Source organism: Aotus nancymaae, unplaced genomic scaffold (assembly GCF_030222135.1).
Source record: "Aotus nancymaae isolate 86718 unplaced genomic scaffold, 86718_ANA_hifiasm-v0.15.2.pri h1tg000029l, whole genome shotgun sequence".
Classification (NCBI taxonomy): domain Eukaryota; kingdom Metazoa; phylum Chordata; class Mammalia; order Primates; family Aotidae; genus Aotus; species Aotus nancymaae.
The window spans coordinates 26,981,299-27,008,626 of NW_026988442.1; the positions used below are offsets into that span (position 1 = coordinate 26,981,299).

General features: G+C 52.6%; 1 protein-coding gene across 4 annotated transcripts in view; it reads right to left on the minus strand.

The window, feature by feature from the left end:
* Nucleotides 1-27,328, minus strand: part of SULF2 (sulfatase 2) — a 130,434-nt gene that overhangs the window by 11,368 nt on the left and 91,738 nt on the right. For all 4 annotated transcript variants that reach the window (XM_064382492.1, XM_021669144.2, XM_064382493.1 and 1 more), the window contains exons 5-11: nt 21,716-21,885; nt 14,892-15,042; nt 13,231-13,406; nt 8,416-8,544; nt 6,926-6,979; nt 6,286-6,415; nt 3,468-3,663 (exon numbers count right to left, since the gene is read on the minus strand). In XM_064382492.1, coding sequence (XP_064238562.1) covers nt 3,468-3,663; nt 6,286-6,415; nt 6,926-6,979; nt 8,416-8,544; nt 13,231-13,406; nt 14,892-15,042; nt 21,716-21,885 — 1,006 coding nt within the window. The remainder of the gene's footprint in view (nt 1-3,467; nt 3,664-6,285; nt 6,416-6,925; nt 6,980-8,415; nt 8,545-13,230; nt 13,407-14,891; nt 15,043-21,715; nt 21,886-27,328) is intronic.

The following is a 27,328-nucleotide window of genomic DNA, read 5'->3' on the forward strand; positions in this document are numbered from 1 at the left end:
AGACTTCCAGCTTCCGGAAAGGAAACAGATGTCTCACGCGTCCACAGCTCCATGTAGTCAGGATAAGCCTGAGGGGAGCGGTCCCTCTGGCTGGTCAGTGTCTTCCCTGCTGGCCACAGCCCCGCCACACCTTCCTGTGTTAAACCTCTGCCACCCGGCACGTGTCTGGCCCCAGCATGCACTGGCGTTGTAATCCTTCTCCAGATGTACCTGGTTTAAGGAGAAGAGCCTGGAGCCAGTTAGTGGCCCAGCTTTTGTTGGGTCCCAAGTGATCCCGAGATGGTGACCAAGGAGGACCCACTGGAGGCAGGTGGTGGCAGAAGGTGGCAGAAGGAGGAAGGAAAGGGCTTCCTTTCCCGCGTGGCCCGGGTCTCGCTGCCCCTGCTCTTGGGGGATGTTTTGTATCTTTCAGTTCTCAGACACCTTGCATCAGTCACAAGGGCTGAAGTGTCCTGAGGGCCCAGGAAAAGCTTCCCCTCTTTAGCAAAGCCTTGGGCCTTTTCTGGAGCTGGGGAAGCCTTCTCCGGGGCCCTTCCCTCCCTCGGCTTAGTCTCCCTGAAGCGAGTGCACAATGTGCTGAGGGCACTCCCTGTGACGCAGGGTCGCCCTGAGGGCCCTGGGACGTAGCCCAGCGTGTTCTCTCTGCTGCTTTTGTCTCAGTCGGCTCAGGAGTGAGTCACTTTGCCTCTTTCTACCACCCTCCTTCTCCCAGCTCTAGACCCAGGGCCTAAATCACGGCGGAAGGGCCCAGGCCGGCCTCCGTCTGTCTTTGGAACACGGTTTCACTGGGCACAGCTGCTGCCTTTTGCTTAGACCTCTGCAGGCGCAGGGCTGAGCCACTGACACTGTAAGGCCATGTAACGCCAGCAAAGCTCAAGACCTTTCCTCTCCACTCTTCACAGAAATGGTCTCCCGGCCCTGTGTCAATCCTTTCTTGGACTGAAGCCACATGACTTACTCGCCCCGCCACTCTCACTGTGTTCGTGTCCAGAGTCCCGGAGGTAACACCTTCCTGCCACACAAACGAGGCATGGGGCAGGAGTTCATCCCCCGGCAGCCGAGAGCTCTGGTGTGGCAATAGTATTCTCAGGTGCAAACCCTTGAGCACATGTGTGGGCCCTGGCGATTTGGGCAAATCCTCATGATGGTGCCTGCCTTACAGGGCTCCTTGGAGGATGGCACAAAACAGAACCAGTGAAGCGTTCAGTGCAATGAGCTGGTGCGGACCAGCACCGTGGTGGCTGGGGACGCTGCCTGCAGCTATGTCCTCACCTCAGGTGACACCCTGGGCCCACTCCCCGCCTCCCTAGGCCAGCTTCCCCCTGCGTGATGTGGCTGCTCGCGCCCACTGTGCCGCTCACCACCCTGAGCCACACCGGTCACCTCTCTGTGGCTGGGACCCCCCACGCCCATTCTGAGCACACAGCCTTTGTCGTCCGTCTTCCTCCTCCTCAGAACACTTGCTCTCTGGCCGACAAGGCCTGCTCCTTTCTGTACCCGGTTCTGAATAAATGTCCACTGAGCACTGTTCTGCAGCCGCCACCCCTCTGCCCGGTCCTGCCACCGCTGCGTCTCCTTCACGCATTTTTCACCGGCGAAGTGGCCCTCTCTGTTAACTTCTTCACCTCTCGTCTCATCCATGAGGTCCATGAGAGTCAGTGTCTCTCTAGGTCAACTCTGATCTCAGTGGCTGGCACAGGGTTCAAGAAATGAATGAACCCCGGCCACCTGGTCCCATCCCCTGAGTCCTGGTCCCCTCCTCCTGTTCCCAGCTCTGCCTTCTGTTGTGGGCTGGCCAGCTCGGCCTGGCTTCCCCACACCACAGCCAGGATCCCAGTGGATCAGGGTGGGCCAGGACTTCCCGATCTTACCACTGCTGACACGTTGGGGCCAGATGAATGTCTGCGGTGGGGGCTGTGCTGTGTGTTAGCAGCATCCACAGCCTCTGCTCACTAAATGCCAGCAGCACCCGTCCATCACACTCAACTGTGACTGCCAAAAATGTCTCCAAACATTGCCAGAGTCCCCTGGAGGACAGAAAGCCCCCAGTTCAGGCTGCTCTAGGCTGACTGCTCCGAAAAGAGGGACAGGCCGGGCGTGGTGGCTCACGCCTATAATCCCAGCACTTTGGGAGGCTGAGGTGGGCGGATCATGAGGTCAGGAGTTTGAGATCAGTTGGGCCAAAATGGTGAAACCTCATTTCTGCTAAAAATGCAAAAATTAGCCAGGCATGGTGGCGCACATCTGTAATCCAGCTACTCAGGAGGCTGAGGCAGGAGAATCACTTGAACCTGGGAGGCGGAGGTTGCAATGAGCTTAGATTGTGCCACTGCACTCCAGCCTGGGAGAAAGAGGAAGATGCCATCTCAAAAAAAAAAAAAAAAAAAGAGGGACAGAGTGTCTTGTGGGAGACCCTGGCATGGGGGGAATGAATGCTGGGCAGGAGATGGGGCTGGCGTCCCAGATCAGCCATGTGAGCCAGCCTTTCCTGTCCATCATGAGGATGGTCACCCTGCCTTGCTCACAGGCTGCTGAGAGGAGGTCCAGGCTCTGACATCACACTCGCCGAGGACTTCTTACCAGGGCTGAGCTGACTCTCAGCTACTTAGGGACATTTTTCTTTCCTCTAAGCATTAATAAGGGGGAAACAAGCTGAATTTCTCCCTGTGAGATCTTGTATTATTTAAAGATTATCCACTGTGCCACACGCTGAAGCAAGGAGAGGCTGGCTGTGTAATCCAATCTGGAAACTAATCATCCTATTTAGCTAGGAAAGTTAACGTAGTAGCTCCCAATCAGCTGGCTAGGAAATGTACCGGCGGATCATCACTGGGAAGCGCTGTTTGGGGCAGGGGCTGGGCGTTAAGGAGAGAGATGTCTGCTTCATGGTGAGGACATTTGCTGCCCGGCTGGGTGGACCAGAGACCACCGCGCCCGTCCCGGACACCTCAGTCTCTAACGAGGCCATGGTACAGTATCATCTGGTCTTATAAACTAAGGAGATTTGGGATAGAGTCTTGTTCTGTCGCCCAGGCTGGAGTGCAGTGGCGTGATCTTGGCTCACTGCAGCCGCCACCTCCTGGGTTCAAGCAATTCTCCTGCCTCAGCCTCCCAAGTAGCTAGGATTACAGGTGTGCACCACCATGTCGGCTAATTTTCGTATTTTTAGTAGAGACAGGTTTCACCATGTTGGCCAGGCTGGTCTTGAACTCTTGACCTCAGGTGATCCACCTGCCTCGGCCTCCCAAAGTGCTGGGATTACAGGCGTGAGCCACCATGTCTGGCCTTTTCTGTTTCATTACTGCTCCCACTAGCATAGGTGGCTTGTGAGGAGGTATGGCTGTGTCCCCAGTCCCTAGACCACCACCTGGCAAAGTGAGTCTCTGTGGAATTGTGTGAATGAATGAATGGGGCTCCAGGCAGGGTCTCTCTCCTCCCGTCCTACTCAGCCAGGTCGTGACACTTACTCTTCTTTAAGAGCCTTCTCCGGCGTTCGGCCAGGCTGAGTTTGTAGTCATCGTTGTCGCAAATGCAGGCCTCGCTGCCCTGCCCGTAGTACTTGGGCACGAGGTTGGAGAGGGCTCTGCCGCCACCCAGCTGAACAGGCTCCCTGCATTTGTGCAGCTTCAGCGTCCCGGTAGCGTCCTCCATGCACTGCCACTTCTGCAAGGCACACCAGGGTCTCAGCCAGCTGCTCGTCTGCTCCCCATGCCACCCCCATCCACCCTGGAGACACCCCCGCCCTACCTGCACCCAGCCCTACACCTGCATCTGCAAGTGCCGCTTCTGGCCATGCTTCAACCTTGGGCAGAACCACCATCGCCCCCCGCGAGATGCCTACGCCAGCCACCACTCATGGCTGCCTGCTTCTGTCTGCTCCAAAAATCCACCCACATGGCAATTAGAGGACCCTTTTTTTTTGAGATGGAGTCTTTCTCTGTCGCCAGGCTGGAGTACGGTGGTGCGATCTCAGCTCACTGCAACCTCCAACTCCCAGGTTCAAGCAATTCTTCTGCCTCAGTCTCCTGAGTAGCTGGGATTACAGGCGCATGCCACCACGCCCAGCTAGAGACGGGGTTTCGCCAGGATGGTCTCGATCTTCAACCTCATGATCTACCTGCCTTGGCCTCCCAAAGTGCTGGGATTACAGGCATGAGCCACCGCGCCTGGCCAAGGAATCTTTTCAAGGGCAAATCAGGTCATGTTACTCTCCTACTCAAAACCCTTCAATGGCTCCCACTGTCTTTAGGACAAGACCCAAGCTCCTGATACAGGTCTTCAAACACTCTCCCAATCTGGCCGTTGCCTACCCACGGGTCCTCCTCTCCTGCCGCTCTCCTGCCCCTGCTCTGCCTCAGACCCGCCCTCTCTCTCCAGTATCCCAAGGACTGCTGCCTCCGGGCCTCGGTGCTCGCAGTTTCTTCTCCCTAGAATTCCTAGAATGCCTTGTCTCCAGCCCTCATGCTGCCGGAGCCTTTCTTCCTTCCGTTTCTGCTCCAGCGCAAGGAGGACCCTGACCACCTTCCCACTGCCTGTGGTCAGAAGCTTAGTGTAGACAGAATCACCGTCCAAACCTCTCCTCTTCTCTCCCCAATTCCAGCCTCCTGGATCCCCTCATGGGATTCTGCAACCACCTGCAAACTAAACTCTCTTCCCGTCTGTCCACCCTGCTCCAGCCCATTCACCAAATGACTCTTTAGGGCCTATTTTGTGCCAAAGTGACCTTTCCAGACCATGGGTCGGATCTGCTCCCCGTGTCTCTCCAGCATGTAGCATGTGCCCAGCACCGTGTGTTGATATTAACTCGCTCACTATACCTCACGTGACCCTACAAGGCAGGTGACGACGCACACAGAGGTAGAGGGACGTGTCTCGGGTCACACAGCTGGGAGACGCGACAGCTGTAAGGTACAGTGTGGAACCTGGCGCCACCATCTCCACCCTCTGCTGTGTCCCCGAACTCACTGCTGTTGAAGGCCCCGCTGCCTTTCACCTGCTCGCCTTGCCCCTGTCACACATCTCCCCTCCCATCTCCTCCCTGCCGGCTGGTGTCGCCCTTCCCCCACCCTCCTCTCCAAGCCCACCTTGGCCTTCCAGCCTTAGAAAAGCCTTGTTCAGGCCGGGCATGGTGGCTCACGCTTGTAATCCAAGCACTTTGGAGGCCAAGGCGGGCGGATCACCTGAGGTCGGGAGTTCAAGACCAGCCTGACCAACGTGGTGAAACCCTGTCTTAAAAAAAATAAAATAAAATAAAGAAAAGAAAAGCCTTGTTGAGGCTTTCCCAAACATGTCAGTTTCTGCTATCACTGAATACTTCCCAGGTAATTTTCTTTTTTCTTATTTTCAGAGACAGGGTTATTCTGTCACCCAAGCTGGAGTGCGGTGGTGCAGTCATAGCTCACTGCGGCCTCCAGCACATGGGCTCAAGCCATCCTCCCTCCTCCGCTCTGGAGTAGCTGGGACCACAGGCATGAGCCACTGAGAGGTGGCCCTGCGGTGCCTGCTCTCTGCTCCACAGCAAACTGTTAATTATGGCTGTTCCTGGCCATCATTTCCTTAATATTTCTCTTGCAATCAATTCACTTTAAAAAAAAGTACATGTATTTATTTTAAAAAGCCATTTTTTGTTACTCCTATAAAAAAAAAACCAAAGTGAATGCAGTAAAATAAAATTATTTAACTTCTGCTGGGGCCCTTTGTGCAAGAGGGGTTGACAAGGGCCAGAGAGGCGTGAAGGGCACACGCAAACCCACGAGACACTTGGCCTCTGACACGGTCAGGTCCCAAGGCTGCTGAGAAAGGAATCGCTGGCTGGGCGCAGTGGCTCACGCCTCTAATCCCGGCACTTTGGGAGGCAGAGGTGGGCAAATCACAAGGTCAGGAGTTCGAGATCAGCCTGACCAACCTGGAGAAACCCCGTCTGTACTAAAAATACAAAAATTAGCCAGGCGTGGTGACACGCGCCTGTAGTCCCAGCTACTCGGGAGGCTGAGGCAGGAGAATCGCTTGAAACTGGGAGGCGGAGGTTGCAGCGAGCCAAGATCACACCTTTGCACTCCAGCCTGGGTGACAGAGTGAGACTCTGTCTCAAAAAAAAAAAAGAAAAGAATTACTTATAGTGACTGTCACCCTGCATCACCAAACAGCATCTTGGGTGTCACACGGCAGCAAAGGGCTACCGGTTGGGAGGCCCCGGCCCTGCTGGCTCGGCAGCTCTCAGGGCCTCGCAGGCCAGGGCTGGCTGCAGTTGGGAGGGGCCGTCGGAAGGGCAGGGAGCCTTCTTACTTGTCCCAGCTGCTCGCACGCTGTCTGGTACTCGGCACGCTGACACAGGTCCTGCACACGCTGGTACCTGGGCAGGAAGTTCTCCTCCTGGGCGTCCACCTTGTCACTGTCTCTCTTGTGTAGCAGTTTGCTGTGGGGCAGACAGCAGGAGCCGCGGGGACGGCCTCTCAGCTTTGAGGAGCCCGGGAGGCGCGCGTGTCCACTTAGAGGGGACCCCCTGGCTCCGGCTTATCCTCACAGTGGAGGATGCAGGGCCACCCTGTTCTGACCTCCTGATGTTTAGGAGACTTAAGATATTAGAATTTTATAAGAAACTTCCCAAACCGCATGAGTTGGCAATAAATTAAATACACGGAAGACATTGTACAGGCTGGACAGAACATGCTAAAAGGGTGCCCGTGACCTCAGACCCTAATTCTGTGTCATCTATAGGAGCAGCAAATGGGCTCTGTGTTGAGGGGTCTTTGGACACAGCTGCAGAGCCACTGCTGGAAGGTGGCACCATAGCTCTATTCTCCCTGCTGCCCCGCGGGAGGTCCCGAACACCGTGATGGGTGGGGCTGCGGCAGCTTCCTGCGGGGAGGGAGGGAGGGTGGGAGGAAGTTGGGCAGGGGTGTCCCTCCCAGGACCCAGCACTCACCCTCTCTCCACCAGGAAGGAGTTCCGCCAGACCTTCAGCTTTTTCAAATGAAACCTGGAAAAAAAGCACGGCTCCTGCTTCTCAGCTATGTGAGGGCTTACCACGACCCCCAATGACCCCAGGAGCAGGGATGATGCCCAGAGTCAGCCTCGGTTTCCAGTCAGTCTGGACAGCAATTGTGGTGAGTGTGTCCGGCCAGGCACTGGGGAGGCTTCTGCACCCTTCTCCTAGTTGAGCCACCCCTTCCCCCAGAGACTTGGGTCTGGAGGCACATGGGGCAGAAATGACCCAGGTCAGTCACTCTAAGTCCCACCCACGTAACCGTGTGTGCGCACAGGAAGCCCAATGACTGCCCCGGAGCTGGAAGAGCTGTCTTCAGTTCAGCGCCAGGTCAGCGGCTGTCTTGGTGTTAGATTAATTGCACTGAGTTTTGGGGGTTTTCTTCTTTAATGCTTTGCTGTTGCATGTATGTAATTTGTGCGTTTCATCCACTGCCACTTGGTCATTTCCATTTCCTAGGTGGGCACTCTGAAGTCAAGAAGGGAAGCTTCCACCCTGTCCCCTGACCCCCAGGTGGCCTGGCTCCCAGGCCAGTGTCCCCAAACGTGTCCATTTTATACCATTACAGCTCACCTGGCCTCAGCTGGGGATGAAGCCTCAATGGATGTAGTACCCTTACAGGGCAGCCAGATGTGGGCACACAGTGCCCACCTGGCTGGAGCCTCTGGGAGGCCACTGAGGAAGGGCTCCGCTGCCAGAGGTACAAGCCAGGAGCTGATGTAGCACCTGGAGGCCAGGAACCTGGTGGCAGTGAGAGTGCTGGCCACCAGATGTCGCTGCGGCCACACCGGCACCCCTGCCCTGCCTCAGCTCGCCTTCCACCTGTGTGACTTCTGCTCACCCTCATGGTTCCTATTCTGCCTCTCTGGACACCTAGGAATATGTTCCCATCATACCCTCCAGCATTAAAGCTATGGGGCATGGTGAGTCAGTGTCTGAATTCCTGGAGCTACATCCAGACTTGCTGTGATATCTCCGACAAGTCACTCAATCGTTTTGGGATTCAGATTCCAAACTGGTAACATGGGGATGGTACTAATGCCCACCTCGCTGGCTTACAGTGAGGATCAAATTCATAGAATCTCCGCACGGTCCTCAGAACAGCGCCTCACACACAGTCGACGCCTAGTTAGCACTAACTCTTACCATCACTGCTGCTGTTTTTATTTCAAGCTCTGTGTAATTTTAGCTCCGAGAAGGTCCCCAACTGGTCACCTTGGCCACATTCCAGATGGGAAGACAGAATCTCAGAGAGGGGACCATGCTTCTCTCCCACAGCAGGTAAGTGGCTGGGGTGGGGGGATCTGAGAACCCCAGCTCCCGACCCTTGGGAACCTCACGTTCTAGACCCACAGGGTTTTGCCCTGAGTTCCTGCAGGTCAGGAGCCCAGTGTCCGGCGCCCCCAGCACCGGCCCTGTTCCTTCCTCACCGATTCATCGGCTGTTCCGAGTCCAGCAGCTTGAGGATGGATTTCCCGTCCATATCCTCAGGTATGTCCAGGCCTGCAATGTCCAGGATGGTGGGGGCCAGGTCAATGTTGAGGACGATGTGGGGATTCCTGGGGGAGGCAGGAGATCAGGGACTCAGTCACCCGGGTGGTGGTGCCTCAGCCTCACTCGGGGGTTGGGGGGCAGTGGTGGGCAGCAGGTTGCAGGGGGCTGACACCTGCAGGAATGGAAGCTGCGGTCTGGCACCTCGACCCTCAGCAGCTCCCCGCTGTGGCTCAGATTCAGCAGAACCACCATTCTTCACTTGCCCCCCCTTGGCTTCTGCACCTCAGACATGCCATGGCATGAGCTGACAGCCCCACCCTGTCCCCCTCCTGCCCTCCCTGCCCCCACTTCCTGAGCGAAGGCAACCCACCTTGACAGCCAGCCCAAATCGTGGCCCTTCCTGAGTCCTTCCCCTGGAAGGACCTCTGGGGCACCGCTGGTCCTCACTGTCCCTCGACAGCCCAGGCACAGCCCAGCCTCAGGGGCTTCTTCTTTACTGTCCCCTGTACCTGGAACGTCCTTTCCCTGGAGATCGGTGTGCCACTGTCCCTCCCCTCTTTAGTTCTTTGCTCTATTACCAAGGAGGCCCATGACAGGCTTCAGTGGTCCCCACCTGCCCCTGGTGATCACACCTTAATGTGATCCCCTCGCCTTGGGTATGGACCAACCTGGACCTGCTGCCAACCAGTGGGACATGGCGAAGGCGACGGGCTGTTACTCCCATGGCTGAGTTATGAGACAGGCATCTCTATCCTGCCAGCAGTCTTGCTCTGGTCTCTCTCTCCCCTTGCTGGCTTTGAAGAAGCAAGCCACTCTAAATCAGCAGCTGGACTGTGAGCAGTTTGGGAGGCAGAGTGCACGGGTTCAAGTTCTCTGCTTGCACTGGACCTGCTCCAAGAGCAGGGACGAGGATGCTCCCCAGTCAAGCCTCTGGATGAGACCGCAGCCCTGGCTGGCACCTTGATATCAGCCTAAGCAGAGGACCCTGCAGGGCTGGGCCCCGGCTTCTGACCCTCAGATGCTGTAAGTTTGTGTGTGTGTGTTATCTTAAGCTGCTGAGTGTCTGTGTGTATCTTAAGCTGTAAGTTTGTGTGTGTGTGCGTGTGTTATCTTAAGCTGTAAGTTTGTGTGTGTGTGTGTTTGTGCATGTGTGCGTGTGTGTGTGTGTCATCTTAAGCTGCTGAGTTTGTGGCAGTTTGTTCTGCAGCACAGATACCCAACGCAAGGCCCCTCCTGAGGACCCTGTTTGGAACTGCACCCCCTCCCCACCCTCCCAGGTTCACCTTTCTCCTGAAGCCTTATCACCTTCTCATAAGCTATAGATTTTACTTATTTCTCTGGTTTACTGTCTATTGCCCAGTTAGACTCTAAGCTGCAGGAAGGCTGGCTCAGGTGGTCACTTCTGTATCCCCAGGACTTACACCCTTAGACACACAGTAGCTACTCACTAAATATTGGCTAAGTGAATCGAATTCCCATACATCTGCCACCTCTCCTGGCTCCTTTTTTTTTTGAGATGGAGTCTTGCTGTGTCACCCAGGCTGGAGTGTGGTGGCGAGATCTCAGCTCACTGCAACCTCCACCTCCTGGGTTCAAGCAATTCTCCTGCCTCAGCTTCCCAATAGCTGGGACTACAGACATGTGCTATCACACCTGGCTAATTTTTGTACTTTTAGCGGAGGTGGGTTTCACCCTGTTGGCCAGGCTACTCTTGAACTCCTGACCTCAGGCGATACATCTGCCTTGGTCTCCCAAAGTGCTGGGATTACAGGCATGAGCCACCTCGCCTGGCTCAGTTTCTGGCTGATGGCATTCCCAGTGTAGGGTAAGGGACTTGAGGGGTGTGCCCAGCACCTGTGGAATGAATGGTGGACACACACGCCATCAGAGCGCCTGCGTGCCTTCCCTGCCAGTTCCCTGGCAGTCAGGGCAGGGCCTAGGTCCTAGAGTTTCAGTCATCTTTAACCCTCCATCTCTCCCCAGTCCAGTGCCCTGTGAACATCGGACAGGCTGCCAAGCCTGTGTGCAGCTGGGGAAGGTGGGTTGAAGCTGTTACGAGGGCTCAAAGGCCAGCATGAGGCGGTAAAACTGAATCTGGAGGCGAGGGAGCTGGGAAGGCTGCCGAGTGAAGGGTGCTCTGCCGAACCCAGCAGCCAGCAGCCGATGGGGCTGAGCTTGTCCACTGGCCCCGCTCCCCCAGGCTCGGCGGGAGGAGGAAAGTGGTTGCTTTTCCTGGCCAGCACCCATGTCTTGCTCTGTGTTGCAGCTTCTAATTCTGGAGGAACTACCTGACCCCATTCAGAGTCCATTGTCCGATGCACTCAGTCTGGTCACTCAAGGGTTTCTGTCACCTCTGACTACAGTGATTGGTTCAGGGAAGGACACGTGACCTAAGTCTGGCCAGTGGGAACTAGCTTAAGGTCTTCTGTTCAAAGCAGTCTGGCTTCCTCAACAGGATGGTTTACTGTCTATTGCCCAGTTAGACTCTAAACTGCAGGAAGCCTGGCTCAGGTGGTCACTTCTGTATCTCCTGAACATCTGGAGTTCCCGACTCTGCCATAAGGAGAAAAACTTGCTTGAGAATGAAGCCAATTCAGCGGAAACGGGACTGAGAGATAAGAAATGAGAGCTTCCCAATGGCACGGTAAGACTGCTGGATCCAGCCATGCCTGAGGCCGGAGCTGTGAATGGAATTTTCAGTTACTGTAGTTACTACGTTCCTTTTATCTCATTCAGCTCATCTGGTTCAAAGGTCGTTTCTGGTTGCAACCAAAGAAGTCCTGGCTGACAGTTACTGTGTGTCTTTGGTCCCAAGCCTGACAATGACACTGTCTTTTTCTTGACCACGTGGGATGTGGTTTTGGGTCCTACGAGTCAGATCACAGATTCTGAGGCTGACCAAACCCCCACGTCAGTGTTTGTAGAGCTCTGAGTGGGTCAGATTCTTTCTGTTCACGGGGATGGTGCGAGGTTTCTGAGAGGTGTGGCAGAGGGGGATAGAGACTGCCTGGCTTCAAACCCCAGCCCCTTCCCTGACTTGCTATGTGAACTCAGGCAACTTAACCTCTCTGTGCCTCTGTGTGCTTGGGTAAAACAGAGTTCATATGAGCATCCATGTCACAGAGCTGTTATGATGCTGAAATGAATTATTATTAATTTTCTTTTAAGATGAAGCCTCACTCTGTTGCCCAGGCTGGAGTGCAGTGCCGCGATCTTGGCTCACCGCAACCTCCGCCTCCTACATTCAAGTGATTCTCCTGCCTCAGCCTCCTGAGTAGCTTGGATTACAGGTATGTAGCACCACGTCCAGCTGATTTTTGTATTTTTAGTAGAGGAAGGGTTTCACCATGTTAACAGTTTGGTCTTGAACTCCTGACCTCAAGTGATCTGCCCACCTGGGCCTCCCAAAGTGCTGGGATTACAGGTGTCAGTCATCGCGCCCAGCCTGCAATGAAATATTACGTAGTTTTTTTTTTTTTTTGAGATGGAGTCTTGCTCTGTCACCCAGGCTAGAGTGCAATGGCATGATCTCTATTCACCACAACCTCTGCCTCCTGGGTTCAAGTGATTCTCCTACTTCAGCCTCCAGAATAGCTGGGATTACAGATGCATGCCACCCCGCCTGGCTAATTTTCTGGATTTTTAGTAGAGATGGGGTTTCACCATGTTGGCCAGGCTGGTCTCAAACTCTTTACCTCGTGATCTGCCTGCCTTAGCCTCCCAAAGTGCTGGGATTACAGGCGTGAGCCACCGTCCCTGGCCTATTACATAGTTCTTAGACCAGGCCTTGAAGAGTAGGCACTCCACACGCATGGGCTATCATTATTACAGCTCTTATTCCAGTGGAGATGCTGAGAGCCAAAGACAGGCATGATCTGATGAGGTCAACAGAGTCATCACCTTCTCTGGACTTGAACTCATGCAGCCTGCCTCCTGGAATTCTCACAGTATGTCCAAGGCAGTGGGAACATGTCAGTCTGGAATTCCACACTGCACTGTCAATGCCTTTTCAGGAGGAATTCTGCAGCCAGCCTGTGTGAGTGCTGGGTCTGGGCGAGGTGGAAGTCAGGCCGAATGAGAATCTCAATAGCAACACATCTACTTTTCAAAAGACTCATTTGAGCCAGTTCTTCATAATATCCTAGCTGATCCAAGGAAGCTGCTGCCATGAATACCGGCCTGTCTGCTCCCCTGCCCCAGACGTAGCCATTTTTGCTGCCAGAACCTGTCATCTCAAAGGTGAACCCAAGGAGAATGGCTGGCTGAGGGCTGCGGCCCACGTGGTCCTCCAGGAAGAATGGGAGGGGAAAGTGTTTCCCTTTGTGCTGCTGCCCGGAGCTGGCTCAGCTGATCCCGGCTGACAACCAGCTGCCTGTGTCGAGGTCCGGGGTTCCTCCCTGACAACCTCCAGCCCCTCATCAATGACTGCCCAGCCCAGAACAGAAATCCAAGTGCCACTCCCACCCGCTGGTGACACGCGCATGCGTGCACACACATACACAGCGCAGCTCCCTGGATTTCCTGGCAGACAGCCCTGCCACAATCTGCTTCCACAGGTGCTAATGCTCCTGGCCTCTCCTTCCCCACCAGAGGGGTATAAAATGCATGACATAATTGCTTTCCTTTGGCTCTGGGGTCCACCTGCCAAAATTATGAGCCACCCGGGGTGTGGCTTGGGTTTTGTCGGCATGGTTGAAGCCCCAAGCTGAGCCCGGAGGCCTCTGTGGGTCCCTGGGGGGTGACACACTTACAGAGAGCCAGCTTCCACGTTGGGGCCCCTCACGTAGAACGGGACCCTGATGTCGAACTCATACGGCATGGACTTCCCCTTCACCAGGCCAAACTGGCCGATGTGGTAGCCGTGGTCAGCAGTGTACACGATGTATGTGTTGTCCAGCTCGCCCGTCTCAACCAGCATGTTGTAAATCTGCAACACAGGCAGGAGGCGGGGGGCGGTGAGGACTGGGTGACAGACACGTGAGATCTCAGGCCCCATCCCTCCCTTGCTTCAAGTTTTCGCTCAACTTCCCCAGGGGCTGTCCCCTTGATAATGGCACCCTCCTGCCTGCTGTCACTCCCTACCTCGCTCTCCTCTCCACGGTTCTTCGTGGCACTTCTCAGCCTCCATCTCTTTTATTTTTTGTGAGATGGAGTTTCGCTCTCGTTGCCCAGGCTGCAGTGCAATGGCACGATCTCGGCTTGCTGCAACCTCTGCCTCCTGGGTTCAAGTAATTCTCCTGCCTCAGCCTCCCAAACAGCTGGGATTATAGGCGTGTGCCACCATGCCTGGCTAATTTTTGTATTTTTAGTAGAGATGGGGTTTCTCCATGTTGGTCAGGCTGGTCTTGAACTCCTGACCTCAGATGATCCACCCGCCTCGGCTTCCCAAAGTGCTGGGATCACAGGCGTGAGCCACCGCGCCCGGTCTCTTTTACTTATTTGTGGATTGTCTGTGCCCCTGCCTTGGCACGCTGCCTCCATTAGGGCAGAGACTTTCGTCATCTTGTTCCCTGCCTGCTGTATCCCATGTACACCAACACTCAATAAATGCTATCGGACGGATGGATGAATGAAAGAAACTGGGATAGTTTCATTCCTGTGGCAGGAGCTTGCAATCCGGAAGGGTAGTGTGTGGCAGAACGTTCTGCATTGGTGGCCGTGTTAATGTCTGTGCTGTCCAACAGGTGGCCTCCAGCCACCTGAACCCACTAAGCATGTGAAATGAGGCTTGTGTGACAGAGGAACTGACTTTAAATTGTTACCCGACCGAGTTAAATAGCCATGGATAAATAAAATGTGACAATGCCCATACAATGGGATATTATCCAGCAATAATAGGGAATGGAGGACTGATTCATGCACACAGGGCGCTGAGTGAAAGAGGCGGGGCACAGAGGCCACAGCAGGTACGATTCCATTTATAGGAAATGTGCAGAACCAAATCTATAAAGACAGAAAGAGATCACCAGTTGTCTGGGGTTGGGGGGCGAGGGAGATTTAGTGGGCCATGGCTAAGGGCTGTGAGGTTTCTCTTTGGGGTAGCCAAAATGCCCTAGCACGGGTGTCGTGATGGTTATCCAACTCTGGGTATGTGAAAACCACAGAATTGCACACTTTTTAATTGGGTGAGTTGTATGGTATGTGAATTACATCCCAGTAAAGCTGTTCAAAAATGTAAACAGCAGGGAAAAAAATGTAACTAGCATACCTGGCTACCGTACTGGGCAGTACAGATCGAGAATGTTTCGTGAATGAAGACACTTTTGTCTGGATTGCTCCAAGCCGTTCCCCAGGTCTAGCATGGGGCCTCTCCATTCTGCCTTTAAGTTCCATTCCTCCAGGAAAAACCTGAAGGGCTGGGAGGTTTCAGGCCGGGCCCAGCCGCCCGCAGAGGCATTCAGGGGGCGCCTACCGTCTCCATGGAGTCGTCCACCGACATGAGGGTCTGCAGACGCTTCCGCTGCAGCATGTTGGTGAATTCCATGTGGATGGGCTTCATGGGCCCCGTGTAGCGCATGATCCAGTGTTTGTCCGGGTTGGGCGCGTAGTTGTAGCTCGGCGTGCTGGTGGGCAAGGACATACCCATTGGTCAGGCTGGGACCGCGTGGACCCAGCCCGGTTCCCGCCAGACCAGCCCAGAGGAGCAGCCTCCCTGTGCTGTGTCTGCAGCCCAGGGCCAGGCGTGCCACCCTGGTGGGAAAGGGGACACTGGCATGCCAGGGGCTTTTCCAAACCCCGTTTCAGTGTTTCTCCACGTGTGAGGTGTTCACGCGAGAGGCTCCTAAGAGGCACAGCATGATGGGATCTTGATCGGCAAAGTGAGACAGTCAGTGCCCTGTCGGCTCCCTCGGGCCAAAGTCTCGGTCTGGTGCTAGTGTGTCTTCAACACCTCTCTAGACTTCGCTCATCTCCCTTTTCAAAAAGGGGGAAGAAAATCAAGTTCAGAGTGTTCATCAGGAGCCGGCATCCAACTCAAATTCCGCAGCATTGCTTTGCGTACCTTGTACCTATTTTTGGTAGACGGCAGTTGCCTTTGGTGAATGGCAGATTGCAGTTATTGTGGCTAAAGTAGGACCACAGAATATCCTTTTGCAATAGATTTTAGTTTAAAATGGAAATTGATTTAAAAAATTAAATAAGTTATAGTTATACGTTTAAGGCCAAAATTGTGAGGAAGGCCCCTGAACGTGCACATTTGGGATATGCCACGCTCTCTTTTTTTTTTTCAGATGGAGTCTTGCTCTGTCGTCAGGCTGGAGTGCAGTGGTACGATCTTGGCTGACTGCAACCTCCTGAGTAGCTGGGATTACAAGCACCCACCACCACGCCTGGCTAATCTTTGTAATTTTAGTGGAGATGGGGTTTCACCATCTTGGCCAGCTGGTCTCAAACTCCTGACCTCAGGCGATCCACCTGCCTTGGCCTCCCAAAGTTTTGGGATTACCAGCGTGAGCCCCTGTGCCTGGCGTGCTGCTTAATCTTGCAGCAGGAGTGTGCTGGGCGAAGTTCTGTCTGAGCACCTGGGACATGAGGGATCGAGGGACCCCAGGGCAGCTGGCCATACCAGCTGCTGGGGTTCTAGCCCAGCTCTGTCTCTGGCCAGTTAGTTCCCTCCTAAGGCATCAGTTTCCTGACTTCCTACCCAAGGAGAACACAGACAGTGCCAGCTCCCAGGATGGCTGTGAGCACTGAGGGAGAGGCTATAGGGGAGCCCTTCCAACCACGCCCAGTGCATGATGACTGCTCGGGAGAGGTTATCACCGGTGTGTCCCTTTGTCATTAGTAATCACAGGTGACCCCACGGCAGAAGTCAGGTACACTGGGTCTGTCACTCACTCTGTGAGACAGTGGACAGGTCCTCAAACTTCTCTGACCTTCTCTGTTCCCTGGTTAGTCAATGAGACATTAAACTAAAACCAGAGGAGTCATCGTGACTAAACCGAGAGCACTTCCTTGTCGCCTCAGCTTATGCTGAGCCCCGCATCTGAGCTACTGAAAACCCAGCATGTGGGGGGCTTCTGGGTGGGGTGCACCACTGACAGGAAGCACAGTTTAAAGTCCCACAAGGCCAGGCGCAGTGGCTCACGCCTGTAATCCCAGCACTTTGGGAGCCTGAGGCGGGTGGATCACCTGAGGTTGGGAGTTCGAGACCAGCCTGACCAACATGGAAAAACCCCATCTCTACTAAAAAAAGAAAAAAAACCTAGCTGGCTGTCATGGCGTGTGCCTGTAGTTCCAGCTACTTGGGATGCTGAGGCAGGAGAATCGCTTGAACCCAGAGGCGGAGGCTGTGGTGAACCGAGATTGCACCAGTACACTCCAGCCTGGGCAACAAGAGCAAAACTCCATCTAAAAAAAAAGGCCCCACAAAACCTGGGTCTCCTCGCCTTGGGCCTGATGATTCTTGAAGACTAGGTTCCCTGTGAATCTTACCCCTCTCCCCAGGCAAGGCTGAAGATAAAGGCTGAGTTTCTACTGCTTTTCACAGGGGCGTTCAGTGGGCAAGGAGCTTCCGGGAAGAAGAGGAGGAAAAGCAAGCGTGGCCAGAGCAGGGCACTGACTCGTCTCCCTCTGGCCTGCCACGTCAGGACTTCAGCAGTGTCTCAAATATCACAATCATCTGGGACAGAAATTGTGATGCTGTGGCTGAGTGGCGTGGCAGCTGTGGATGCCGTTGCTTTGTAAGGCGGGAGGTGAGTCACTGTCTCCAAGGCTGCCCTGGACTCGGCTTTCTGAGGCCCTGGCTGATCTGCAGCCTCTCAGCACTAAATCCATCAGGGCCCACACTTCCTTTCATTACCAGAACGGCCAGGCTCCCTGTGGGCCGGCTCTGCCGTCTCAGGGCCTGACCCGCCGTGGAGAACGTTCCCAGGAACAAGCCCAGCCCCACTCTCAGCTCTCTCCCACCGAGGAACTGACTGGGGGCTGCTGGGGGCGGCAGTCGGACAGAGATGCTCTCAGAGCCTCACAGCGTGTGGGAAAATTGTTCCTGCACGCCCAAGGGCCCGGATTCCAGGATGTAATTTCCAGCAATCATCCCTGAACCCAGGAGAAGTGAGGCTAAGGTCGGCCCTAGAGAACAGTGAGGGGTGAGTTTGTTCGGAGCGTGATGATTTCTGCAGCCCAGGCTCAGAGAGAACGATTTGGAGAAGGACATTAAGGCCAGGAGGCAGCAGAGCCGGGTGGTGCTTGGGGCCGACGCCAGCTTGCCGGTTGCCTGTGTCAAGCCAGGCTCCCCCAGGAAGGATGTGGGCACGCTCCCATGGGCCCAGCTGCCTGTTCAACAAAGATCTGAAAACCTCACCTCCTCTAGCATCCAAGGAATGTCTGGTGGGTTCACAAAAGGGTGTGAAGGAAAACATCCCCCTTCCTTTCCGCTGGAGGGAACAGCAGGAAGAGGGCGGTGTCCTCACAGCCTCCTCCTCCACGTGTCTGGGGCCGTCAGCAGCAGCCCTGACATCCCTTGAAGCCACAATCAGATAGCACACTTTGAAGGGAAGCTTGGAGGGCTGGTGGGGTGTCTGTGGGCATGTCTGTGTGTATCTCTGTGTCTCTGCTTATGTCTGTTTGCATGTTTGTATGTCTGTGTGTGTATATCTGTAACTGTGTATTTTTTTGTGTGTGCCTGCAGGTGTGTGTTTCTTTTGTTTTTTTTTTTGAGACGGAGTTTCGCTCTTGTTACCCAGGCTGGAGTGCAACGGCGCGATCTCTGGCTCACCGCAACCTCCGCCTCCTGGGTTTAGGCAATTCTCCTGCCTCAGCCTCCTGAGTAGCTGGGATTACAGGCACGCGCTACCGTGCCCAGCTAATTTTTTGTATTTTTAGTAGAGACGGGGTTTCACGTGTTGACCAGGATAGTCTCGATCTCTTGACCTCGTGATCCACCCGCCTCGGCCTCCCAAAGTACTGGGATTACGGGTGTGAGCCACCGCGCCCGGCCGTTTCTTTTGTTTTTTAAGAGACACGGTCTTACTCTGTTACCCAGGCTGGAGTGCAGCGGTACAATCTTAGCTCACTGCAGCCTCAACCTCCTGGACTCAAGTGATCCTCCCACTTCAGCCTTTCCAGTAGCTGGGACTACAGGCATGCACCTGGCTACTTTTAAATTTTCTGTAGGGAAAAGACCCCATTAGACCCGAGGCAGAAGCAAAAAGCTTCGGCCTATTTCCATATAAATAATGAAGAAGAAAGTAACTAGAAATATAACCGTAGTAGTTATTATTCATATATGATCTTAATTCTTTTACTAATGCCTCTCAGGTCCGAAGTGTGAACCTGGGGTGACACTGTGAAATGAATGACACTAAGGCAAGATGCTCTAAGCCCTCTGTCACGCCCACGTAAGGGCTGCTGGAGGGTGCCCTGGCTGTGCGGCAGTGCCAGCCCTCGGAAAGCGCCAGTTAGGGAAGGAGCTGTCCAAAATGACTGAGCCGTCTCCTTCCCTGGAGGAGTTAGGAAAAAACTCCGGTTTTCCAAGCTCTTGGGGCAAGGCCTGCTGGCTATCAGGGAGGCCCGCAGACATCTGGGGGTTAACTGTCTCTATGTGATGCTGTGCTTCAGGGGTCACATTCCATGTCTACTCTCATGTTCTGCTTCTGCACCTGGTTCCTTTTGTCTTAGAAAAGATAATCAGTAATAGTAATATAAATCTTAATGTTTTAGTTCTTTCTTGATAAGTATGGAAAAGGTGCTGATACATTATGCTCCTTACTTCACTTCGGGTGCCAGAAATTCCTGAGCCCCTACCTGAATGACACGTGATGTACTTGACCCTATGACTGCCACGCCCTATCTACCCTGCCCCTAATCTCCGACCACCAAGACCACGCCCTACCTATCCTGCCCCCAGATTTGCAACTCAGTAAGAGTGACAGCCTCCCGGCATTCCCGGCCACTGCAGGTCTCCACGATCTGGGTAGCAGTGGACCCCTGGGACAAACTCTCTTTTCTCGATCTCTGTGTTTTGTGCCTTTTATTGCTACAATTTCTTGTCTCTGCACCAGCCGGGAGGGGCTCACAGAACCATGCAGGACTGGACCCTACAATTTTCTGTAGAGACAGCCCCCCTATGTTGCCCAGGCTGCTTGTGTTTCCTTGTGTGTGTGTGCTTGTGTGGCATGTCCCTGTGTGCTTGTGTATTTGCACGTCTTTGTGTGTATCTGCATGTATGTTACTGTGTGTGGAGGGGTGGGAATGGTGCAGGGCCCTGGGGTCTGTGGGATGGATGGTACCACCATCTACCAGCTTTTGCCACAGTCCACAAGGCCTGCCCCAGGACCGGGCATGAGGCCAGCTTTCTAGGGGAGAGATAGGATAGGAGACCCCGACAGAAAGCTCTAGTGCTCTAACTGCGTCCCGGGCCTCTTCACCCCTTCTTGGCTGTCATCATCAAGCATCCCAGCTGCATCCATCTCTTTTTTGGTTTCTGTTGGAAATGATTATACCCCAGAGATAAGAGAGCCTTCCAAACATGCCCCTAATAAGGCAAAGGGGGCTTCACATAAGAGCAGACTGTGCTCATTTCCAATTTCTGTAATTTTCATTTCAAAGGCAAAATAAACCAGCAGGCAATGTCAAACAATTTCATCACAAAGTTCCGGCACTGCTCGCTGCTGCTTGGGGTGAAGCCGTCACCTCTTTTAAAGGAGATGCTGCCGAAGCAAAGCGTCCCTCCCCCCACCCACGGCTTCTCCCTTAGATGGGGCTGAGTGGCCTCCACCCCTGCCGGGATGAGCTGTAAGTGGGGGTGGGGGAGGCTGGCCTTCTAGGGTGGAGAGGAGTGGGCTTGGATTTGGAGGGGGAGCCAGACAGTCAAATGTGCACAGCGGCAATGCTGCAGCCCCTGGGACCCAGCTCATCATCTGTTAAAGCCTCCCCCACAGAGACCAAGGCATGTGGAGGTGAACATATAGTGCCTTCGGTCTCTCTCTGAGCTGCTTTGACTGCTGTCAAAAAGTAATTACAGGAGGGGCTTGAGGAGGGCAATGTATTCCGACTGTAATGAAGCTAAACACCCTGAATATTCAGGCAGATTCCAAACCACCCCATCTTTGTGGCCCCAGAATGTCAGAGCAAGGGCTGCGGAGTCACTGCTAAGCAGGGGGTGGTGTGAGGCAGAGAAGCAGAACTTTCCAGGAAGTTTCCCAGCCAGCTGGATGGAGAACTGCAGGGGTGGGCAGAGACATGGGATGTGGAAGAGGGGACTGGACTGGAATCTTGGCTCTGCCACTTAGAGCTGGGTGACCTCAGGTAAGTCACCTCACCTCTCTGTGCCTCAGTTTCCTCATCTGTAAAATGGGAATGGCAAGTGTGACAGGGAGCCTCCGAGATGGCTCTCAATGATCCCTACTTCCTGGCCTTCACACCTCTGTGTAGACCCACACACTTTAGGAGGACTGGTCTGTGTGACCAACAGAACATGGCGGAGCGATGGTGCCACTTCCGAACTTAGGTAGTAAAAGTGACTGTGGCTTCCTTCTTGGCCTCACTCTCTGATTATTTGCTCTGGGCGAGGCCAGCTATCAGGTGAGGACACTCAAACAGCCCTATGGACAGAGGCCATGTGGCCAGGCGCAGCCATGGGACTGAGCCCCGGTCAAGCCTCGGGTGACTGCAGCCCCAGCTGACACCTTGACTGTAACCTCAGGAGTTCCTGGGTCAGAGCCTCAGAAGAGCCACCCCCAGATTCCTGACTCACAGGCACTGTGCGATAATTCGTATTTGTTACTTTAAGCTGCTAGATTCTGGGGTGATTTGTTAACACGGCAATTGATAACTGGCACCCCAAGGGCCACGATGAATATTCCAGAACTGGACACGATGTGAAGGGCTTAGCACAGCACCTGCTACAGAGCCCATGGCTCAATAAATGGTGGCAGATAATTAGTCTGGTACAGCTATAGACCCCCTCCTCAAAAGAATGTTTTTAGATGTCTGAAATAAAATACACATGGCATTAAAAGAAAACCTATTCCTCACAGTTCCATCCATAGACATCTTGGTGGGAGGCCATGTATCCCACATTAAAAACTCTCCTGCTTTGGTCTGTGGGCCAGGCTGTCTGGAGTTGTATCCCAGTTTCACCATGGACAAGCAGTGTGTGCTTGGGGTCTTTAAACCAGGAGGATTAGAGAGAAAGCACAGCTAAGTCACTGTGGTGATGTTACCGTTACTAAGGCCTCCCCCTCCCCCTTCATGCTAAGCAGAGCCTCTGGCAGGCAGAGTGCTGAGGCTTACATGTGCTGAGATGCGTTGGGGAAAAGGCATGAATACTGTGGGGCTGAATCCTCGGGGCCGTGGGGGGCTGCATGGCTGATGACCATGAGGACTGGTCTGTGCGGGTACATCTTCTTGGACGTGCGGAAGAAGCTCACGCTGTCGTTGGTGATGAGGTCTGTGAGGTAATCCTGGGGAGTGGGGAGAGACAGGAGAACAGGTGATGATCTGGGTATTCATACTGCTGTCTGCTATGTGCCAGGCACTGTGCTAGGCACTGGGGACATAACAGTGAACAAAACAATTCCTGCCCTCATGGAGCTGACAGTCTAGGGAGCAGACAGACAAGAAATAAGCAAAATAAATGGAATGCCAAACAAATGATGCAAATGGCGCTAAGCTCATTGGAGATAAAGCAGAGAAGTGGGTAGGGAGGACAGGGCAGGAATTGCAATATATCATTCATGATAGATATTAAAATAATAGGCTGGGTGGGATGGCTCAAACCTGTGATCTCAGCACTTTGGGAGGCTGAAGTGGGTGGATCACTGGAGGTCAGGAGTTTGAGACCAGCCTGGCTGACATGGTAAAACCCCATCTCTACTAAAAATACAAAAATTAGGTGGGGATGGTGGTGGGCACCTTTAAGCCCAGCTACTCAGAAGGCTGAGGCATGAGAATCACTTCAACACAGGAGGTAGAGGCTGCAGTGATCCGAGATTGCACCATTGGATTCCAGTATTGGTGACAAAGTAAGACTCTGACTCAAAAAAAAAAAAAAAAAAGATATCAAAAGAACAATAGCTAACACTATTGAGTGCTTATGATGTGCCAAGGACTGTTCTGTGTTTACCTGTATTTGCTCACTTAATTCTTATATAACTATAGAAAGTAGGTATGATAATAATCCTTATTTTCCAGAACAGAAAATTAAGGCACAGAGAAGTTTAGTAAATTGCCCAATGGTACACAGCTAGTAAATGCTGGACCCAGCACTCCTAAGTCTTGGCTCCTAAGTCTGAAGTCTTTTCAAGGCTCTGGGGACACTGTCATGCAGGGTAGGTATATCCCTAAGTTCCTAGGGTGCCTATGCTGGGGCAGGAAGAGATACATGTGTAAATAAAGAACCAAGGTAGTTAAAAGGTGTGACAGACGAAGGAAATATTATAAAACAGAGAGCTGTAACAAAAAGGCACATATTTTAGCTGGGGCAGTCAGGGAGGGCAACTCTGAGGGGGTGACATTTCAGTTGAGACCTGAATGAAAAGAAGGAGCTGGGCATAGGAAGATCTACATCACTGGATTTTGCCGGAATCCCATGGAGAGCTTACTGATACCTGGGACCCTGAGATTCTGACTGGATTAGCCTGTGGTTTGGCCCAGGTATCAGACTTTTAAAAAACTCTCCAGGGGATTCTAATGTGTATTCAGGATTGAGAATCACTGATCCAGAGGAAGAGTTCCAGGCAGAGATAACAGGGCTCTGAGGCAGGAATGAGCTTGCCATGTGTCTTAGAATTAGAACAGAGGGCATATGGCAACTGGCTCCTTGGAAAGAGGGTAAAATGTCAGAGGGCAAAATGCAGAGATGATACAAGGAGCAGCACAAAAAAAGGGATGGGGATGCAGCAATGTCTCCAGGAAAGTAAGGAACTGACTTACATATTAGGCAAGAGAAGAGAAGAGTTGGAGGAAAAGTAAATGGCCAGAACTGGAGGCTTTAAAAGCTCAGCTAAGAAGTTGAGATTTGCCTAAACTTTGGTCAGGATCTTGCTCCATTGCCTAGACTGGAGTGCAGTGGTGAAATCATGGCTCACTGCAGCCTCCATCTCCCAGGCTCAAGTGATCTTCCCACAATACTGGGATTACAGGCATGAGCCACAGCACCCATACAACTCTTCCTGAACTTAGTAAATCTTTGGCTGCTAATCTTTCTTGAAGGTAACAGGTTCTTGAAATTTACTCTCTGCTAGAAAGCAGCTCTGCCCAAGACAATCACTTCAAAAAGTGATTATTTTCGAGAAAAAAGGGTGAAGAGGCGGCTACACCTTCTACCCTGAAGTATACAACATATATACATACTATGATGTATTCATACATCTACAGACACTCTTTCAGGTATGCTCATCCACCACATCTATATATGCAAGAATGGTCACTGCAATATTGTTTATAAGACAAAAACATTGCAGTGACCAGGAGGATGTATGTATAATAATATACATGTATATATATTATACACACACATACATATTAGAGACAGGGTCTTGCTCTGTCACTCAGGCTGGAGTGCAGTGGCACAGTCATGGCTCAGTGTAACCCTGAGGTCCTCAGCTCAAGTGATCCTCCTGCCTCAGCCTTCTGAGTAGCTAGAACTATAGGCATGTGCCACCACACCCAGCTAATTTTTCATTTTTATTTTTTATTTTGTAGAGAGACAGGGTCTCTACAAAGAGAGTCTTGAGTGTCTAACAGTGGTTAGCCCAAGTGGATACAGCTAGCAAGTGGTTGCCCAGGCTGATCTCCAACTCCTGGTCTCAAGCAATCCTCCTGCCTCAGACTCCCAAAGTGTCAGCATTAAGGCATAAGCCAACACACCTGGTGGCGTTGCTGCCATACTGTGCAATGCTATGCAGACACTAAAAAGGCAGTTAGACTTGTAGTTACTTATATGTAAAGTTGTCCAAGATACACGGTTAAGGGTAAGAGCAAGCAATAGAGTCAAACCCAGAAACATTCTGTTTTTTCGTGGTGGCTGAGGGAAGGGAGGCTGAAGAGGAGAAACCAAATTCTAACCTCATATATTTTTGAGCATCAAGGAAAAATCTGGAAGGATAGATATCAAAAATGCTGACTGAAGACTGGGAAAAAGGGAGAGAAGCAGAGAAAGTCACTTGCTACTTTATATATTGCTCCTTGAATATTGTTTACGGATTAATGTTGGGGAGTAAAAACAATTTTATAAGGGGGCTCTATAGAATTTATTACATAAAATAATATATGTTACATAAATCGAAGAGCTGCTGGTATAGTTTTGGAACATGATCTCAAGGTATCAGAAAAGTTCTCAAAATGACAAAAGTAACTTAGAGCGGATGGTGCAAAGCTCTGTACCTTGAAATCAACAGTCAGGGCCTGAAGGGGTCAAGTCAGGAAATGGCATGAGAACGAGGTAGAACCACCAGTAGACACTTGCTGCCACCCACCAGTGGGGTGAGGTGGGAAGCCACCTTCATAATAGACTCATCTTCACTACTTCATCTTAGAACTATATGGCTGCTTGGCCATGGTTAAACTTTTTAAAAAATAAAGCTACCATTAACCTCCATTCCTAGGAGAGGATATTCAATGGGATTATAAAGCAGTGAGAAAGGGCAGAGCTACGTGGCTGAACACGAATCAAACACGGACAAATCTTACAATGTTATATTGGGTGAGAACAGCAGGTCGTGGAAGGATGTGTATGATAGATATGCTATCATTTATAAAAGGTCTAAGGACACACACACAGCATCATACGTTGTTTGAGATATCCGCATATAGGATGAAAGAATCAAGGCATGTGTGAGAAGAAGCTCCAGGATACCGGCTACCTTCAGGGAAGGGTCCAGGCCGGGGGAGGAATGAGACCTAGGAGGGTAGGTCAGGGGCTCCCACAGTCTCGTGTGGAAGTGTGTGTGGGGTGATTATGTTACCTGCCTTTCGAGACTGGCAGGTGGGTTGAAGCGTTGAGAGATGTGAAGCTCTTGCTAATATGTCCTGTGCACAGCCAGCTCTCTGTCACTGTTCAGCTAAGAATCAGGACTGTCTTGGTGGCTGTGCAGTTTCTCCATGTCTGAAAGCTCCCCTCCTTATCCGTCCTTCTCAATGGGCACTCCTCGGCTAAGTCTCCCCCAGTCTCTGCTGACTCCGTGAGACCCCTACAGTGCCATATGACACACCTGCCTCCAAAGCTGCCACCCTGCTCTACTGGTGGGCAGTTAGTGCTGGGCCGCTCAACGCAAGCTGTCCATCCCTCCAGCCACAAGGCTTCAGCCACGGGGGCCTGGACCAGGGTGGTGGGGGGCGACATCCAGCGATGTGGGGCAGCCAGGACACAGCCATTGAGTGGGTGCAGGTTATTGGAGGGGCAGGCGACCCCCATTCCCTGTTGGTCTCTGGTTTGGGCAGTTAGGGGAAGGGTACAGGGAGGGCCTGGGCTGGGGGAAAGGCCTAGTTGAGATATGAACAAGCTGCATTTCGGGTGCCCAGGGTGAGCCACAAGGAAGGACTCTGAAATTCAGAGCTGTGAGCAGAAGGATGAGACAGGTGGGGGCCACATAGGCACCAGGCACGTTTTCCAGAACCTGGCGTCCGGGAGTCAGGCTCTCCCTGGGTGCTCCTGTCCTGCGCAGCTCCATGGAGCTGAGAAGCCACAGCCGGGACCCCCAGGTGCATCCTGCCCCCTCTGGCGCCCTCTGAGCCTCAGGTGATTCCTGGAGGCATCCACAGGCTTCACCAAATAAGCAGTCATGTCTGCGGAGACTGCCAGCTTTGGCCCTGGGCAAAAGCATAGTTCCCTCAAGCGGGCACTCAGTGCCGCTTCCTTCCAAGGCTGAGGCAGTGTATGGGGGCAGCGGTGGCTCTACGGGCTCCAGAAAACTCAGGCTGAACATAGGCTCTTAGTGTTATCAAGTACCTTAGCTCAGTGACCGTCACAGCAACTTTGACAAATGGACATTAGACCCATTTTACAGATAAGGAAGTGAGGTCCCAAAACGAGTAAGCCATGCATCCAGAGCTGGAGCCAAGGCCTTTGTATTTTTGGGTCAGGCCCATCTCCATCCCCTCCACAAACAAAATTATTTTTGAGAAGCATCCACAGTGGTTTAGAGCAGGGATGCACAGGCGGTTCCTGTAGAGGGCTGGACAGTAAATATTTTAGGCTTTGCAGGCCCATGTCTCAGCTGCAACTACTCATTACTGCCATTGTGGCTTGCAAACAGCCATCAGGAAAATGAATGGGCATGCCCATGCTCCAGTAAAGCTTTACGTATGGATGAATATAATTTCATATATTTTTCATGTCATGAAAATCACTCTCTTAAAAGCTTTACTGTGGTAAAAAATGAGCGGTATGTTTTTGAACAAAGTTTATGTGTGAAGTAGAGTACTGTGAACGCTAAGCAGCATGCTGTACGGCAGATCTCTGGAACTGTTTCATCTTGCATAACTGAAACCTCATACATCTTGAGCAGGAAATCCCCAGTTCCCCCTCCCCCTGGCCCTTCCAACCACCGTTCTCTTTTTTGCTGCTATTGTTTGACTAATGTAGATGCCTCAGGTAAGTGGAATCATGCAGTCATTTGTCCTTCTGTGTCTGGTTTATTTCACGTAGCATAATGTTCTCAAGGTTCATCCATGTTGCTGCATATGATAGGATTTCCTTATTTTATTTTGAGACGGAGTCTCACTCTGTCAGCCAGGCTGGAGTGCAGTGGCTCGATCTTAGCTCACTGTAGCCTCCGCACTCTGGGTTCAAGCCATTCTCCTGCCTCAGCCTCCCGAGTAGCTGGGATTACAGGCAAGTGCCATCACATCCAGCTAATTTTTGTATTTTTAGTAGAGATGGGGTTTTACCATATTGGCCAGGCT